Source organism: Parambassis ranga, chromosome 8 (genome assembly GCF_900634625.1).
Source record: "Parambassis ranga chromosome 8, fParRan2.1, whole genome shotgun sequence".
NCBI classification, from domain to species: domain Eukaryota; kingdom Metazoa; phylum Chordata; class Actinopteri; family Ambassidae; genus Parambassis; species Parambassis ranga.
The window spans coordinates 17464744-17483329 of NC_041029.1; the positions used below are offsets into that span (position 1 = coordinate 17464744).

General features: G+C 44.5%; 2 protein-coding genes across 10 annotated transcripts in view; one reads left to right on the plus strand and one right to left on the minus strand.

The window, feature by feature from the left end:
• Positions 1–1310: 1310 nt before the first annotated feature.
• On the plus strand, positions 1311–5557 carry rad23aa (RAD23 homolog A, nucleotide excision repair protein a). Its single transcript, XM_028412090.1, has 9 exons — positions 1311–1565; positions 2320–2481; positions 2579–2790; positions 2931–2977; positions 3566–3693; positions 3823–3910; positions 4369–4499; positions 5023–5184; positions 5288–5557. The coding sequence occupies exons 1-9, from the start codon at positions 1500–1502 to the stop codon at positions 5399–5401; spliced, it is 1110 nt and encodes a 369-aa protein (XP_028267891.1). The 5' UTR covers positions 1311–1499; the 3' UTR covers positions 5402–5557.
• A 5656-nt stretch (positions 5558–11213) lies between these two features.
• Positions 11214–18586, minus strand: part of nfixb (nuclear factor I/Xb) — a 125347-nt gene continuing 117974 nt past the window's right edge. For 6 of the 9 annotated variants that reach the window (XM_028411113.1, XM_028411114.1, XM_028411116.1 and 3 more), the window contains one exon: positions 11214–15957. Coding sequence is in view for 1 of the 9 variants with exons in the window: in XM_028411117.1 (XP_028266918.1) it covers positions 15943–15957 (15 nt within the window). In the remaining 8 variants the exon portion in view is untranslated. The remainder of the gene's footprint in view (positions 15958–18586) is intronic. The other 3 variants (XM_028411111.1, XM_028411117.1, XM_028411109.1) reach the window with 1 other exon arrangement.

The following is an 18586-nucleotide window of genomic DNA, read 5'->3' on the forward strand; positions in this document are numbered from 1 at the left end:
GATTATTGTAACGGCGTCCTCACAGGTCTTAGCAAAAAATCCGTCAGGCAGCTGCAGCTGGTCCAAAATGCTGCTGCTAGAGTTCTGAGTAATACCAGGAAAATGGACCACATCACACCGGTCCTCAAATCACTGCACTGGCTTCCTGTGAGTCAAAGGATACATTTCAAAACTTTACTCCTGGTCTACAAAGCACTGAATGGTCTTGGACCAAAATACATCCTGGACTTATTGGTTCCCTATGAACCATCCAGACGCCTGAGATCATCAGGGACAGGCCTGCTGTGTGGACCCAGGGTCAGAACCAAACAGAGTGAAGCAGGATTCAGTTATTCTGCCCCTCACTGGTGGAACAGCCTTCCTGAACACCTGAACACCTGCTCAGACAGTCACTCTATTTAAGTCAGGCCTGAAAACACATTTGTTTACTGCAGCGTTCTCCTAATTTCTTGACTGCACTCTGCTCATTTAATCATCCTGATTTTATTTGATGTTTTTATGATTCTATTCTTTTTATGATTTTAATTTCCTTCTTAATTTAATGTTTGAAAATGTTTTTATTCTGTGATTCCATCTTATGTAAAGCACTCTGAATTGCCTTGTGTATGAATGGTGCTATATAAATAAAACTTGCCTTGCCTAATGTCGATCCCAACTTTTTCCTAGTCATTGTTGTGTGTCCTTGGGCTGTGCGCTCCTTGCTGGTCATTGTATGACACTGCTTGGCAGCAGCCTTAAGCAATTTCCCTCTGGGATTATTAAAGTATTTAAAATACAAAAAAAATAAAAATAAAATAAGGGAAAGGAAAAGGACAACACAATAAAAACAAAAGCCAAACAACTGCCTGTCAACACTGCAAACAGACTGGAATACCCTGAAAAAGCTTTTCCACGATATCTGCCTGTAAAATCCCCTCGAGTCTATTTAGATGTGAACAAAAGCCCATAATCACAACACACAACCTGAGATTAAGTGATGTTATATTACTGAAAACACTATATAATCTTACTCTTAAAGAATCCTAATGGAGCCTGATCAATAAGTCAATATCAGTTCATATATTGGTCTGTATATTTCTCTACCAAAAAAAATATATAATATATTTATCCTAATGTGACGTAATGGTTCATCTGATTTGAGTCATAAAGTAAACATTTGTTAATTAATGTTTATTACTAATTTAAATTATTATTTTTTGCCCACTCAGAGGTGTAATTACACATGTTCCTGTTGTAATTATCGTGTAATTATAATGTATTTACTTCACGTCTCACGGCTCCGCTGTGTTCGCGCAGCCCAGCACGAGATCTCGTGCCTCCCAGCTCTTCTCGCCGCACCACCAACTTGTCACCAAAGATGGCGATTTGCTGAGTGCTCATGGATACACACATTTCTCGGCTAGCTGTTATCTTTCCCGAAACGCCAACTTCCACAACACATTAAGCGCTCAGCGAGCAACCGTTTCTCCGCCTGAAGCTCACCGGACGCCGCCGCCAGCATGCAGATCACGCTTAAAACGCTGCAGCAGCAGACGATTCAGATTGAGATAGACCCCGAACAAACGGTGAGTGGCTATTAGCTAACTGGCTGTTAGCTAGCACTTCTTAGCTGCGAGACACTGTGTTGTAGCTTCTATCCCGGCAGCTTTTCTTGATGTTAGCACGGGAAGAACGGCTTGTGTCGGTTCTGGAAAACGTTGCCCACGGACCACACGTGTTACAAATTGACAGCCTTCACGAAACGGACACACAACGCGACACCTCACTTCTGTTGCGAGCTAACGTTAGCAGGTTTGCTTGCTAGCCTACTAGCCGACCAACCCACTAAACAAAGTCATCGGCTGTGAACTCCTCGTTTCAAGTTAGCGTCGCCGTTACTCACCGGCTGCTGCTTTGTGTTAACATCTGTTGAGTCACGTTAAAGAATTCTTCAACTTCCGTGATGAAGCCCCCCCCCACTCACCACGCTAATGATTGCTAATGCTAACGACACTGCCAATTACGATTAGCTTTATTGGTAGCTGGCTCTGTTTGCTAGCGCCTTGGCGTCTGAAGATGCAGCCTGCAGGGTTCACACTATATCTAAGTTATCCCTGTCATAATATTCATTTACGTGTTCACACTGGATTTAATTTAAGTCGATTTTTGATGTTTAAAATTTGATGTCTGTCAAAGGCTGGTTCTGATGTAATCCACTAAAAGTGTGCTGTTGTGGCTCTGATAGCTTTGTTGCCTTTATAGGAAATAAAGGAAAGATTTAAAGAGTTCATCTGTGTTCATATTTTAATCACGGCGTCATGATTCGTCTCCTTTTATCAGGTGAAGGCCTTGAAAGAGAAGATAGAGGCAGAAAGAGGAAAAGACAACTTTCCTGTCTCTGGACAGAAGCTGATATACGCTGGAAAAATCTTGCAGGATGACACCCAGATCAAAGACTACAAAATCGACGAGAAGAACTTTGTTGTAGTGATGGTGTCCAAGGTGAGGCCCTACTGCATGTGACGTTGAGGTTTCATAGTACTTCTACTGTAGTTTAAAACCAGTTAAACTGTGTCGCCCGTTTTTGAACACACATTAGACTAAGCCTGCAGGAGCAGCAGCAGCAGCTTCACCCACAGTGTCAGAAGCCCCCAAGCCCCCAGCACAGGACTCTGGCTCCACGTCAACAGCTGCCCCGGCCACAAACCCAGCTCCAGCCCCAGTTGCCACCCCAGCAGCTGTCCCCATTCCTCCCGAGGAGGCCAAAGAGGAGCCAAGTGTCGCCGCCACAGAACCACAACAACCAGCCAGGTACAGTTTGCAATGAAAATAATCAAACATTGTTAGTGTCAATGTTTTTCCTACACCTGAAGTGTGCTGCTTCACTCAGCTCAGTGTCTGTTCTTCATTTTGGAAGTCGTCTCATTTCTTTCCTTCTTTTTGTGTTGTAGCTCTAGTGGCGGGGCTAGTCAGGGCTTGGATGCCTCCTCAGCGCTGGGTAAGTGCAGCATGCCACCAGATTTAAACGCTAATGGAACTGAGTGTATGTTCTTTCAGTGAGGACCCTGTCATGAGGAGGGTCAAAGTCACAGTGCGACATGTTGTTGTTGTTGTAGATCCCAGGTTATACTTGCTCTGCCAGACGTCGTTACTGATGTGAGTCAGGGACTTTACAGGCAGCGGTGTAATATATACCGTGTCTATATTTAGGCTGTGACAAAAGCAGGCCCTTCCTTGTTGTAGAGCCACAGAGACTGATGGGGATTCCCATTTTGTTCAGTCACAGTTCATGTATATACTCAGAGAGAGGGAAGGAGTCCAATAGATGTCATCCTGCTAGTTTTCCATGTTGTTTGTGTGCCTTTATGTTAATTTATTATTATTAAAGGAAAATAATATTAACATTTTCACCTACTTCAGTTTAGAGGGGGTTTTAAAATGTTTTAATATCTATATAATTCACTGAAACTGAGTTTAAAGTTTAAAGTTGCCAAATCACAGGAAGGATAATTCACAGAAGCCCCGCTGACATCTGCACAAAGACATGCAGTGTTGTAATCATCCCTGCTTGTGTGTGTGTTTTCAGTGACTGGAGCGGAGTACGAGGCCATGCTGACAGAGATCATGTCTATGGGCTACGAAAGGGAGAGAGTGGTGGCTGCACTACGGGCCAGCTTCAACAACCCCCACAGAGCTGTGGAGTACCTCCTCACTGTACGTCAGCACACAGCTGCTGGAGCCGTTTTATATCTGCCTTTAGACTGAGTAACAGTGCAGTCAGTCAGTCAGCGGTATTCAGAATGTGTGTTTGATATTTTTATGGTCATATTGTGGTGTTTGCAGGGTATCCCCAGCAGCCCGGTCCAGGAGAGTAATCCTCCAGCCCAGGCTCCCACATCTGGACCCACAGAAGCCCCGTCTCTAGCAGAAGGTAGGTCACCTAACTCAGTTTACACAAAAACCCAGAGTCCCCTCTGTGCTTCAAAACGTCCCCTGCTAAATATCTCAAAGGAGATCCTAGAAAATATCAAAGTAGTCACTCCACCCCTGTCGAAAATCTGAGCAGATCTCAGAGCAGATATAAATATGTGACACACCCAAAACTCAGTAACTATTGCAGACTTCCTGACAGTAACCGATTATGAGTCATCCTAAGTACCACAGGCTTGTTGTTAGACCTGTTGGGTCCCATCAAATCTGCACTTCACTCACTGAGGACTTGTTGCCTGTGGCTGTCTCAGCTACATGTGCAGGTCTATTTACATGTGTAAAAACCACTGAGCTCTGTCTGTTCAGCTGCTAGCTGAAGGATTTGAGAGTGACCTGGGGTACACTAAAGCTTCCTGCATATGACTATACAGTCTATTATGTTTTTTTTTTTACCACTAGGAGAGAACCCACTTGCATTCCTGCGGGCCCAGCCTCAGTTCCTGCACATGAGACAGGCCATCCAGCAGAACCCTGCTCTGCTACCAGCTCTGCTCCAGCAGCTAGGCCGGGAGAATCCCCAGCTTCTACAGGTAGGACAGTACACACTCACAGAGGGGTTTGTACAGCGCTTCTCTTGTAGGTAAAGCTGTGAAACCCAAAAACAGGTGGAAACATGAACCTTAGCACTCACAGCTGACATTCTTTCAACTTTGATCTCTGTTGCTGCTGCTGACCTGTCAAGGTAGATGCGGTTATAGTGTAACCTAACGTGGCATCTGCACACAGATAGGAGTCTGGTTGTTGCAGTCTGCTCATATATGTAACCACTGTATCAACCAATAGCAACAGTTCCACCTGCCAAATAACCCAGAGTGCACCAGACCAGCAGACCGAGACGCTTGTCCCAGTCAAACAATCTCCGCTCTGTGTTGCCTTCATATTTCATTGGAGCTGGAACAAACAAGACGTAGTGTCTCAAGATGACACTATGAATCGTGTGGTTTGACGTTTATCTTGGTATAAGGCTAGCCCTCTTATAGAGTTAGCCATTGTAATTACCAGTGAACCCATGTTCTGATACTCACCTCTCACTTCCTGTGTGTCTTTCACCAGCAAATCAGTCAGCATCAAGAGCTGTTCATTCAGATGTTGAACGAGCCGGTGGGAGAGGGGGGAGACGTGCCGGAGGTTGGAGAGATGGGGGCAGCCGGGGAGGAGGGCGCACCCGTCAACTATATCCAGGTCACACCTCAGGAGAAGGAAGCCATTGAAAGGGTGAGAGGAGACTTCAGATTAGTAGTTTGTCCTTTTGTTTTTTTTTGGTATTGTCTGGTTTTTAAAAGCCGGTGTCGTCTCTTCTGTTGGTTCTGCTGAGCAGTTAAAAGCGTTGGGTTTTCCTGAGGCTCTGGTGATCCAGGCCTACTTTGCCTGCGAGAAGAACGAGAACCTGGCAGCCAACTTTCTCCTCAACCAGGGACTGGAAGACGACTGAACGGCGGAGGATCACTGCCTTCCTGCTCCACCCTCCTACCCTTCCCCCCTCCCCTTCTCCAGCTCAGCATAAAGACTGCACCCCCAAAAATTTTACTGTACAGCCACCAACCTCAGCTCAACCCAACAGGAGGGGGGGGGAGCCAGTGGAGCAGGGGGGAGGAGGGGTGGGGTCGGGTGGGATAAAGGGAGACAGGGTCGGGGGGGTGGGGGTGGGGGATTTAGCGTTCGGAAAGGGGTTAAAAGTACACAAAGTGGTGTGCAGAGGAAGGTCGGGGTGGAAAAACAAAAATGTGGAAGAATGATGAAATCCACGTGAATTCCAATGGAATGTGTGGGCTTTGTTTAGGGGAGATCTATAATTTGATTTTAGACACGCTTTGTGAACATGATGGAGGGGAGCGGCCGGAGGGGAGGGGAGGCGGGGAGGAAGGGTTGGGTGCGTGCTCGTGTGTGTCGGTGTATGCCTGTGCAGATGGATGCGATACAGTTAAGCTGAAGAAGTAATCGATACTGCATTCTCTAAGTGTGTTCATGCTGTAGCTGGATTGTATGGAAGCACATTCTCCTCACTGCACTAAGACAACATTATCAGTGTGTGTGTGTGTGTGTGCGTGTGTGTGTGTAACTGCTTGTGTGTACCTCTGTAAGCCTCACGTACGTACATCCACGAGAGAACGACGGACTGGATCGCGCTGCCCTGTATGTGTCTGACATGTTTTCTGGGGTCTATCAGTCAAAACTAAACTGACAAATGCGTATCTGGGTTTTTCTGTTCTGTCCCGGTTTGTACCATCATACTCATCGGAGTCCCCACAGACTCTGCGCCTGCCTGTTTAGATGATCAAGGCTTGGAACTATTTTTGTCTATGCTAATAGCTTCTGGTGCTAACACTACTCATAAAAAGCTACCATGCAGCAAACATCGCACTTCACGGGCCTCTGATGTTTCTACTGCAGCGTTAAGAGGTCGATAGGCTCAGTTTGAATTCATCCAAAATTTGACACAAACTTTATAAAACTGCTCGTTTCTCAAAGTCAAGGAGGGCTCCGTCTGAGGATCTATTAACCCTGACCCTAGGCCTGTTCTGATGGCATCGAAACCTTGGGTTCTTATTGGCCTTTGTGTGTCAAACCACCCAGTCTTGAAAGGACCCGTCTTACCAAGGAACTATCCTTGACCCAACACAGATGATGAAGTAAAGAAAGGATCTGTTAAACTCCGCCTTTATAGAGCGCGTCGTTGTCACAGCTGGGACTGTTTTTTTGCTTTTAACTCCTTAGAGTCCAACTAAAGTGTCCTTTTGTACTGAGGCTTTTCAAAGACGCCTGATTTGCAGCGTGGTGCTGCGTGCAGAACGGTTAGGGTTAAACCTTTTCAGTGATGTATACCGCACGTTTGTTGGACACTTCCATCGTGTGCTTGAACAGTAGGAAGCTGTCTCACGTGGCCTTTGAAGGATCTCGGAAGTTAAGGTCTGTCCTTTGGCCTGATTTGATGATGTAGTTTTTGACGAAGGATCTTTTCCTTGTAGCTTTACTGTTGCTCATCTTCTGGGGAGCTCAGTCATCAAATGAACTGTTTTATAATCAAAGGGCCGTAGTGCTCGACCTGAGCTGAAGGATGTAATTGTGTAGGACTCATCCTAACAAGGAAGTAGTATCATTGAGAAACTTTCTCAAAATACAGAAGTGTCCTTTTTAGGTTGCTATGTTAGCCAATGTAGTGTTAGCTTTAAACACCGACATTGAGACCTTTTCAGTGATGTGCACACATGTACTCGTGAGTCTTGCTACGCCCTTCAAGGACCTTTAATATTAAGGATGCATCCTTGACTTTGAGAAACAACAACTACAAGACAGATGATTTTTATGATTTGTTCATACTTGCATTTGGTCTTAGCAGTCAGGTTCTGAGTCAGCAGGGACATTTTCTCTTTCGCTTAATGTAAAAGGTCCTGTAAGATGCATATGAAACATGTCAGGAAAGATCTGGCAACCAAAAAAAGCCCCATTCAGATAATCGTCCGGATTTGGGGTATCTGGTAGTCTAACATAAATGTGCCGTTAAAGGTCCGTTCTGGGTCAGACCAGTGGGAGTTTCGGGTTCAGAATCTAATTGGCTAACAGCACCAACACTAGCAAAAAAAAAGCTTGAAGCTATTCTCTAAACCTGCTCCTCGGTATGAGACTGGTTTGAATGGAGGCACATGAGATAGGAACACAGGCGGTGTGTGGTTTTAAACTAAAACAAAACAGGGCAGACGTCTGTGTCACACTTCATACTGTATGCACACACACACACATACTGTATTATGGTGACAGGGTCAAAGGTCGTCAGAGTCCTGTTCTTCATGTGTGGTCTGAGTTTTTCAAGCTAACATCAGGCTAGATTAAATCATGATTTGTTCTCAGATGTAAGTGGATATAAAGCGTTTAATGCATCAGTTTTAAGTATAAATTTGATAGTGATTAATTTCATCGTATTTCTACGATGTTCGTATCTTACAATGTATTTAGTTAAAAAACATGAACTCACAGCAGCTTATGTGATCTGAGCAGCCACACATGGAGAACGAGGACCCTGGTTTGTGCTGTGTGAGGTGGAGATGTGCAGTGAATGTTCGTCCTGCACGAAGGTCCACGAACACACCGCAGTCTCACACTCTGTGTGTCAGTGAAGGCAGCATGTACTGACAGCGGTCCTACAGCATCAACATGATCTTAGACTATGCTATGCTCCATTAAATATCAGCAGTCTTTCAGGCGTCTGACTCTTTGTGCCTCATTAGCATCATCACACACTCACCTGATCTGTGTAAGGGCGCCCTCTGGTGGATTCATTTGGCTCTGCTGGAGATAAAGACGAGGAGCACCCTTTACATCTGGTACCTGACCTGCACATCCTACATGAAGACTGAAAATCCGCCAGTATTTGAAGGTTTAACTCATTGCTTCAAGGGTTAAAAGGTAAAAACACCCAGATAGTGAAATGTGTGAAAGCATGCAGGAAGAATCAAAACTACGCCCTGAGTCCAGTTCACAGACTCCACCTCCCCCTCAGTAGTATCAACAAATACTCAGACTTCATTTTTTGCACCTGATAACGTTGTAGATTAGAACTGATCAATCACTACCCATCAGTCTATACTCGAGTAGACAAGGTTAAAAAGGAAAAATCCTGTGAGACTGGATTGTTTATCTAAACACAGTGTGATCCATCCATCATCCTTTAACCCGTTTCATCCTGCAGTGCAGGGTCACAGGGGTCTGGAGCCTGTCCCAGCTAAATTCGGGTGAGAGGCGGGGTCCACCCTGGACAGGTCACCAGTCCAGGGCAACACACAGTCAAACAACCATTCACACTCACACATCTACAGGCAATTTAGAGTCACCAATTAACCTGACAAGCACGTCTTGAGAATGTGGGAGGAAGCCGGGTCACCCAGAGAGAACCCAAAGGCCCCAGTCAGAATCGAACCAGGAACCTTCCTGCTGCGAGAGGGACTGTTAATATTACAGTGTGATCTTTCCTCTTAAATGTAGTGACCAGAAACCAACATGGAGGTGATGTGACCACCAGCCACCACCAGGAGTCTTACCGCACAGAGCTGCCTTTCCGTCCACCGCCGCACCTGAAACACATTTCTTTGGAAACCATGATGTTCGCAGCACACACCCATCCACCAGCTGTTCAGCTGTCATCAAATGTGTCGTCTAAGGAGCAAACACTGAAGAGGAGGAGGGACATTAGCCGCTAATGGTTGATTTTTAGCTTAGCATGGAGGCCAGGACCACGGGCACCAGAAAGATGCACGCCCCGTCCAGATGATTTCTATATTACACACACACACCTTGGTTATGGGACTATTGGTAGACTGATTGACTCATTATCACCTCTGCTGGTGCAAAGTGGTATTACACCATAGTGCCACAGCTAACTAGTCCTGCACATTGTGTTGGTTATTCAATGGTTACATTCAAACAATAAAAACAGGTTTTAAAGGTCGGGTAGGAGATTTCACTCTGATTTTGTTAAATTAGTGTAACTTCTCTTTACAATCCGATAGCAACCGATTAGTTCGGCAGTTTCTCATTAAAACGAAGAATATGAATCATCTGAAGCTATAAAACATAAAAACATCATCAATCCTCCGGGTGGACCCTGTAGGAGTATTGGCTGGTTGTCACTCTCTTCCTGCTCTGTGCACCAGAGAGGTACGTGCATGATGGCCGAGGTCACAGACCGCAGCTCGTCTTCAGGTGATGCGTCCATGTGATTGGAGGCGTGGCTTCGGGGTGAGCTCAGAGAGAAAGGGGCGTGTGTTTACTTTAAATCTGGCTGACTCTCACTGAGTTTTCTAAATCTCCTCCCCGACCTTTAACTGCTAAAAAAGGAGCTACACCTACAGTGGCATGCTAGTTTCACATGTTTGTGTCATGAACAGTAACATATCAGCCACAGACGCCATTTTCCTTCCTTCTTCCACCACAGCTGAAACAAAAAGGAGGCAGGATACAGTCAAGAACATCCTTTTATTCAATCAAGTAAAGGTGTTGCTCTTTTCAAACTGTGTTTTATTATTATTATGGAAAAGAAACTGTAATTAACACATGCATTTCACCATGGGCTCTGGGAGGTGTGTCTGAGGATGGGACGCCGCTGTGACGGGAGGAGGGGGAGGGGCACTCATGGTGGGCGGGGTAACGGGTAGGGGGGGGCACAGAGGCGGGGTTAAAGGCCGGCCACGGACGCTCAGTCGCTAAAGATGCTAAACACAGCCCTACGACGCGTTAGACACAAACCAAGGAAAACAGAAAGAAAAAAAAATGGCGGACGGTTGGGCCACAGGGTCTGACCGGGCTCTTTGAACGGCGCAGGGGCAGATACTCAACACACACACACAGACAGACACACACTGACACACACACTCTGCTCTGTGCAGCCTGTTTGTCTCTGATATGGCTTCTCAGCTGTGGCGCTCTCACTTATCGAAGGCTTGATTGATAATACTGCTGCTGGCTTCATTTGCTTGATGAAGAAAAATAAAAAGTTGCATATATAACTTTATTTTTCTGTATTTTTCGCTCGATTTCTGTGCTGGTGGAATTTCACGGTGCTCTCTCTACTACATCTCTTTTCTGTTTTTGTTCAGGTCTCCTCTGGTTTTGGATCCCTATCACTTTGGCGGTGATAAAATTTGTATTGATTGTGCTAAAATCTGAGCCCGTCAGTGTCCGAGCTGTGGAACCTGCTCCGCTTTTAAGGTGCTTCGAAGTCAGTTTTCAGTTTTTTTTTGTTAAGTAGCTGGTCTCGTTCAACCACTAGCAAGGTGCATAATTGAAGGTCTTGCGTCTTAACCGCTGCCCAAGAAAAGCAGTAACAATGACAATTAAAAAAAAAAGCAAATCCGAAATTCAATTATAAAAAAATAAATAGATCAGAAACAAGGATTTACAAACAAACCCGCCTACACTAGCAGTACTACAGGTCATCATCGCCCACGCCTACAAACAAACAAAACAACCAAAAAAAAAAAAAAAAAACGCCCAAAAACCGCAGCGAGTGCTTCGCCCCTCCACCAGGGTGGGTCTCGGGTCTCGGGTCTCGGGTCTCGGGTCTCGTTTCCGCCCCCCCTCTGTGGGTCCTCAGCACAGCCCAGAGCCCCGTGGTGTAACTTGTTCACTTACATTAGCTGTTTGAATGGAGAAGCTGAAGAAGATGGGTATGGTAATACAATGTGAAGCGTACAGACAAGAATAACATGTGAGCTAACTGCATTCTGCTCAGACAAAAAAATCTTTGCGTATTCTTTTTTTTGTTTGTTTTTGTTTGTATTTTTTTTTAAACCCCGCCGTTCAGAGAAAAGGGAGAAAGGGGGGAGAGGGGGGGGGGGAGGAAGTTACGCGGCTACAGACTACTCCAGTGTCCAAGATAGACAGACGACAAGATACAGAGGAAGAGAAGCAAGACAGAAAAGATTTGATCTTTTTTTTTTTTTTTTTCAGCTTTTCTTAATTATTCAACAATAAAAAGAGGAACTAAATCACACCAATTTCCTTTAGTACTATGTATACTGCTTTTAAAAAGCTCGAAGAAAGAGAAAGATATAGAAGCGTGTGAAGGAGGGGACTTTTTTTGTCTTTTTTTCGAGATGGGCACTCAGGATTACAAGATGGAGTCTGTGAACAAAAGGCACTTTTTAGGGACAACCTTTAAAGATGCTCTGAGTCTATAACTACATCACCAAACAAATATTTATAATCATTTACAGCGGGTATGTGAGGAGGAAGAGGAGGAGGAGGAGGAGAGGGAGTGTATGTATAGTGTGTGTGTGTGTGAGAGAAGGGGGGGGGTCACATTGTTTGTTTGTTTTTGAAAATGATGATCAAATGAATTTTTGTCTCCTTTTGGACTCCATACGTGTGCATCTCCCAAAAACTGGGGAAGATCTTGTCTTTTTCGTGTCGCATGTTACATTTTTGATGTGAAATCAGCTGTTTCAGCGTAAAGGTTGGGAGGAAAAATGCCTTTTGTCACAACAACCTTTTCATATACAACAAACCCCCCCCCCTCCCTCTGGTAAATACAAAAAAAGAAAGAGAAATAGAATAATGCATGTTTTCCTAAAATTTGCTTTTTTTTATGATAACACTTAATTTTGTTTATTATTATTTATGTATAATAGAGATCGAACGTACTTTATTCTTTACGAAAGCACCAGTTTTCATAGTGATATATATTTTATGAGTTGCAAAAAATTGTTCCTTCAGCCCTCCCGCAAATTTTTTTTTTTGTTTAAACAATAGAAATGAACTTTTAAAAAATAAAGTGATAAAAGGAACAAAAAAGAAAAAAAAGAAATTAATATACAATTTCCCCCCAAACTTACTTACAAAGACTGGGATTTTTTTTTCTCGCCGCCCTCATGTTTAGAGTCCTTTAGAGCATGTGGACTTTAAAAACAACAACAACAACAACAACAAAAAAAACCTCAAGAGGGTTTTCCCTCTTTTTTTTGTTTTTTTTTTGTTTGTTTTTCGCGTGACACCCTCAAACAATCTCTAACAAACAAACACAATTCCTCTACCAAGGCATTGCACATGGCTCAATCAACATACATCATTTCAAGAACAATACTTCCCATCAAAACAAGAAAAACAACAAAACCTAATCTGCTTTTTTTTTTTTAAACTTCAACTACATTTTTTTAATCATCACTTCTTGTATCTATTGTTGCGATGGATTTTTTAAGTGTGGGTTTTTTTTTCTCCATTTTTCTGAGATGCATCCTATGAGTGTGCGCCATGCTTCAAAAAATAACTAGACTGCCACAGAGCTTATCTTGCAAATAAAAAAAGTATATATCTATAAATATATATGTGTATTATATATAAAGATGCTTGCGATTATCTAGTGAGCTGTGTGTGTTTTTTTTAACCCCCTCCTGACATAATGTTTTTTTTTCTTCCACCTTTTCACCATAGCTTATATGTGAGAAAAAAGAACCTGAATTCATGTTTGACAAATTGCATAATGGGAATACAGAGGCACTTCCATAGATTAGAAAAGAAATCACCTTAGCCATCGTGTACGTCTTTACTCAGCGGAGCTTAGTTCTCTCTCTCTCTACGAAGCTGATGAGATGTTGGCCAACTACGTTTCCCTGCAGTGAAGAACATGGCCAGGCAGTCCAGTTATTTTGTGAGGTTGGGTTCTTTTGTGTAATAGTAGAATGTGTGTGTGTGTGTGGGCTGATTATTTCATATATAAAATGATTAAAAGCATAAAAAGGCCTCCTCAGATTGTCTGTTTTTTTTAAGACTTCCCTTTCGATTCGGTCGGGCATGGGGGAGGGGGGGGGGTGAGTGGTCTTCATATCGTTTTTTTTTTTTTAGAAGTGTGCTCTAAGTGTGTTTTACATCCCAGTAATACATCCAACTGATGTGACGTGGTGGTCGATCTACGTACAAAAAAAAAAAAAAACTCTAAATACTCACAAGGTCGGCTGGTATGATTGTTTTAGTGCAGTTTTTTTCTATAAGGGCTCTTTCCATTCACAAAAGCTAGGGGGAGTGCTGGTGTGTGTGTGTCTGTGTGTGATGTTGGGGGGATTACCATAGCAACCTTTACCCGATCGGCCTTGGAGGCCCTCGTCCCCCCTCTCTCCCTCTCTCTCTCAGCCGGATATGTCACATATTCATTTTGCTCCACAGTGTGGCCTCCTCTGCTCTTGGAGCAGCGACCCGTCTGGGAGTGTAAACAACAGGGTAAACTTTAGGGAGACAGAAAGGAGAGCTACTCTCTCTCTCTCTCTCACTCTTTTTTTTAAACTCTGGGTCCTGTCTTCAGCAACCTTCCCTCCTTGGTTTTGTTGTCCTATCACCACCAGTCACCAGCCGTATCCCTCCATCTAACAGTAGAGTCCTCCACACCTTGTATGGTTCAGCAACTCCCTGTGATTGTCAAAACCCTGGCTACAGGCACCGAGAACAAGCAAACCTCGTCGACTTTTTTTTGGAAAATACACTTGTTCGTTTGCTAGATGAGGAGATTAAGAATAGTTTTGTAACTCACAGCTTCTCAGGTTGTTCAGCATAGCAGCTAGTTTGCCTCATGAAGCTCAAAGACTTGAGACGGGGTCAGCCAAGGTCTGGTTCAGCCTCCCAGTTCACTTGAGTCAGTTTAACGATGGATCGTCAAAGTTTTGTAAATTTGTGGCATCTATCTTGTCGCTATATGTTTTCGCCTGAACTAATCAGTACGTGCTTTGAGCCGGGTCCGTCAGGGAGCGGGTCAGAATTCTTTGAAGGCAGAATGTTGTGGGATCTGTGGGTGTTTGACTGCAACAAGAATACACAGAAGGTGTCTTTGTTTTACAGCATCCGATTTTTCCTTATTTTTGGGCAGAGCTAGGCTAGCCGTGTCCCCTGTTTTAATGCTAAGCTAACCAGCTGCTCATTGTAGACACAGACCTTCTGTAAAGCTGGACATTGGCCGTTGTTGGCATTGTTCAAGTCTACACAAGTTCTGGATAAGAATTTGTCATAGTGACTGAATCTGTTTTTTTTCTCCCTCCAGTGGCCATTTAAGGAATTGCAGGATTTTTTTGGCACTTTGCGTTGGCTTCATGTTTGAACGTGGTATTGAAAGAGCATCAATCCCCTCATCTAATATGAAAAGTCATACTTCCCTAAAAGTTTTTTTGCTAGCGCTACTTGATCTGGTTTTGCTAACCACCCTGTCTCCAACATACAACTGCTTCTTCCCGTGTTCCTCTTTAAGGTGCTGTCATTCAAATACAAAACAATAGTACAAATCCAAAAAGGAATAAATTCAAATAAGAGAACACACAAATAAATCATTCATCTACATTATAAGAGGGCAAACGGGGAACCGATAACTGCTGTCTACAGTAATAAAACTGGGTAATGACACACACACACACACTGATTTTCAAAGTGTGGGTGTGTGTTTTTCTGATCAAGGTAGAGAGACTTCACTGGGCTTACTGTGTATAAAAATGAAAATATAACAACACAACACCACCACCTATAAATACTACAATCTAAATGGTGACAACTGGGCAAATGTGTGTGTTTTCATTCATGTCACGGTCATGGCACAGACTGTGTGCGTCGTAGTGGGATGTGAGAATGAGCGGAGGCCAATGATCTGTGGGAGGATGGTGTTGGGTGTTGGGTGGGGCGGGGGGTGAGGACACGTGAAGGCTTCTTGTACCTTGGTTTATTTCCTCTTTAAAACTTTTTAATAGGCAAATGTGGTTCACCTCCCATGCCTTGTAGGTAAAATAGTGCACATCGTTAAGATTAGTGTTAATTGATTCAGCTTGTAGTGCAACCCTTGATCAAGATATGTTTTGGCATGGTCTGGCTCTGGTTAGTAGTAAGGTGTGGGTGGGGGGTTACAGAGTCACTCAGAGGGCAGAAACACTGCTCGGTGTTTTGTTTCGTTTCTCGGGGTGAGGACAGACCGTCACAGGAGCGTGGACTGCAGCTTTCACTGGAGACCGGATCGATTGATGTGGGTGAAGCTTTTTTGTCGTGTGTGTTTTGCTGGACAGTTGACTTTTCGTAGCCATTCAATGCGTCTTTATGAAGTAGGAGAACTGGAGCGCCTCTCTTCATCCTCCTGTGCTGTGCTGGGTCGGTGCTGGTTTGAGGAGAGATCCCTGCTGCTGCATCCTTACCGCTCTAACTCTCTGTCTCTCTCTCTCTCATCCGGTCCGTTCATCCGTTCACATCTTTCCTGTTATCCATCAAATCAGGTCCTCCCTTCTGATTGCGTAAAGAAGAATCCAGAGTTCCACTCTAAGCGTCATGCTGCTGTCACTTCCTGCGTTGCTTGGTTATATTTCATATCAGGTGAGACACACTGTCAGGGCCGTTCGGTGGGTCGGTGTGTGGAGGGAAATGATTTTCATCCTGCGGGTTGTTTTTCTGTTTGTTTGTTTTTTTGTTGTTTTTCTATTTCCGATTGTAAAGAAAGAACTCTAGTTGCTGGTTTGTACACACATCTTGTCAGAGGAACCAAGACTGGAAGAGAAAAAAGGAGAAGGAGAGACTTCATTAGTCGAGTGTGTTTACATGTTACCCAGTGTCTGAGCGGTCTCTGCTCTCATTCATAACTGCAGCACAAAAACCAGCATCTCTGTGGAAACAGCACAGTCATGGGTCAAATGTGAGAGAAACCAAACACGTGTTTACAGTGCGGGATAACACAGCTGTGAGGAGAACAGTAGAGCTGGCTTCATATTAAAGGTCGGGTAGGAGATTTCACTCTGATGCACTTCTTGTTAAATTAGTGTAACTTCTCTTTACAATCCGATAGCAACCGATTAGTTCGGCAGTTTCTCTTTAAAACGAAGAATATGAATCATCTGAAGCTATAAAACATAAAAACATCATCAATCCTCCGGGTGGACCCTGTAGGAGTATTGGCTGGTTGTCACTCTCTTCCTGCTCTGTGCACCAGAGAGGTACGTGCATGATGGCCGAAGCCACAGACCGCAGCTCGTCTTCAGGTGATGCGTCCATGTGATTGGAGGCGTGGCTTCAGGGTGAGCTCCGAGAGAAAGGGGCGTGTGTTTACTTTAAACCTGGCTGACTCTCACTGAGTTTTTAAATCTCCTCCCCGACCTTTAAGCTCTTGAACTTTGTCGCTTGATACGGATCAATCTCGTCTATAAAACACCTGTGAAAAAAAATTGGCCTCAATAGATTTTCTTTTTAGGTTTTAAAAGAATCTTTGTATTGTAAATGGCTCATTTTGAATACATTTGAAATTGAAATGATGAAAATAAATGATTGCTGTAAGCTTTAAACACATGTTTGGAGGCTCAGAGGGTTAATTCTATAAAGTGTGTGGACATAACACACTGGACTTTAATAAAACTCAACCTTTGACCATTTTGTGCCTGATGAGGGTTAGGTCTGTCATAACATCCAGTCAGACTGGATCTAAAGATGTTCTTTCTTTGAGAGGAATTTTGTTTCCAGCTACATTCTTAATTTTCTACTTCTCTGATTTGCGTCCAACAATAAATCTTAAACAATAAGATTAAACACGGAGCTTCTGCGCTCTCTGTAACATCACTTGGCTCCAGACGTTCGTGGTAATATGACTTTATAACAAGTTAGAAGAAAAATGTCTCCCATCTGCAAAAAACTTCTGCACAGTTTCCTTGGCTATATGAACACCCTAAAAATAAAAAGGAGAGCACAGGCTGTTTCTGACATTTGTTTGATGGTATAAAACCAAGTTTCGGGCACAAACTTGCACTGGATGAAGGCGCTAGATGAACATTCAGGAGATCACCGAAGTTATCAGAAGTTATCCCCGGGGGGTCCTCGAATATCGTTAGCACAGTTTGGCTCGCCATCTGTCCACTCGTTGGCGAGTTATTCCACTTAGATTTACAAATGTCAGGCTGATGGTGGCGTTACAGTGACAGAGTCCTGCAGGCGGGCAGGATTCACCAACACCTGCACGATCCTCGTACAGAACCACACCAGAGAAGCTGCTGTCTGTGGGAGGACCGTACCCCGTCCCAAAAGTTTTTAAATACAGTGAGCGACAGAACCGTCGTCTGGGACACTCGCCCGGCTTATTACCACCGAGTCTGTCCCTTTCTGGAGAGGAGTACAGTATGTCTTGAATTTGGCCGAGCGGTGAATGGCTCCTCGCGGGCCAAGCTGCAGCAGGGGGATGGCAGTCTGGCGCTCCTTGTCACTTTGCGCCATCTTCATGTCGGGTTTCTCCTGCTCAGCGTGAGCAGGGAGCAGAAATGGGTCAGCGCCGCTGTTGTTGGCTGCCCCGCTTGGCCTGCAGGATCTGGCACCGCGGCCCGGTGCGCCAACATTCTAGAAGTCAAGCCTTGGAAACTACTCCGAGCCTCCAGGGAAGCAGCCTTTTGTTTTGTTTGACTCTAACAGGTCGCATGAATAACCCCCTCCCCTCCTCGCTCCCCTCGCTCCCCTGGGCCCGGTCCCAGCAGGCCTCGGGCATTGTAACTTCTCCCTTCTTAGTTACTCTGCTCTTACAAACACACACAATCCATCTATCTCCTGCGAACACTCCCACTAAACCCTTGGCAGCAGACAGTGACCACCCTCTTTTCTTTCCTGCCCACCACCCTCTCCAGCTACCCCTTCTCAAATTCAAGATCAACTGGCTATGACATCATGTCTGGTTGCTGGGGGTAACGAGACGGCCGGGACGTGACTTCTATAAGGGCCGAAACTCCGTTGCTCTCTGTTCCCTCCGCTCCCCCCCCTGTTCCACTTCCCGGCTGGTATCTTGTTTCTCTCCTCAGCTTTGGCTGCAGCTCCTGATTTTCACCACAAGAGGGCGCAGGAAGCCCACTGCTGCCGGCGACTGTCTCTCGCCATTCCGTCCTGCAGCCACCACGTATGCACACTTTTCTTCCTGTGTATCATTGATATGTTTGTGCCATTTTGATTCCACTCACAAGAGAAGATGTGAGTTCAGTGGGACACAGCATGCAGGTGGTTTCCTTTTGCTTCCTTTGGGTCTTTTTTATGCCCTCGTTACTTCTAATAAAGACAAATACAGTCATAATTATTGTGTTTAAAACGGAGTGGCAGCTGTTTGAGGACGACTATCCTGTGTTTCAACATGACCAGATCCATAAAGACTTGGGTT

What these genes read in the sequence shown, in the direction of transcription:
- rad23aa (XM_028412090.1), top strand. Translation starts at nt 1,500, where the DNA reads ATGCAGATCACGCTTAAAACGCTGCAGCAGCAGACGATTCAGATTGAG. An exon ending in GAACCACAACAACCAGCCAG is followed by an intron (nt 2,791 to 2,930) that starts GTACAGTTTGCA and finishes TTTGTGTTGTAG; the next exon opens with CTCTAGTGGCGGGGCTAGTC. An exon ending in CTGTGGAGTACCTCCTCACT is followed by an intron (nt 3,694 to 3,822) that starts GTACGTCAGCAC and finishes TGGTGTTTGCAG; the next exon opens with GGTATCCCCAGCAGCCCGGT.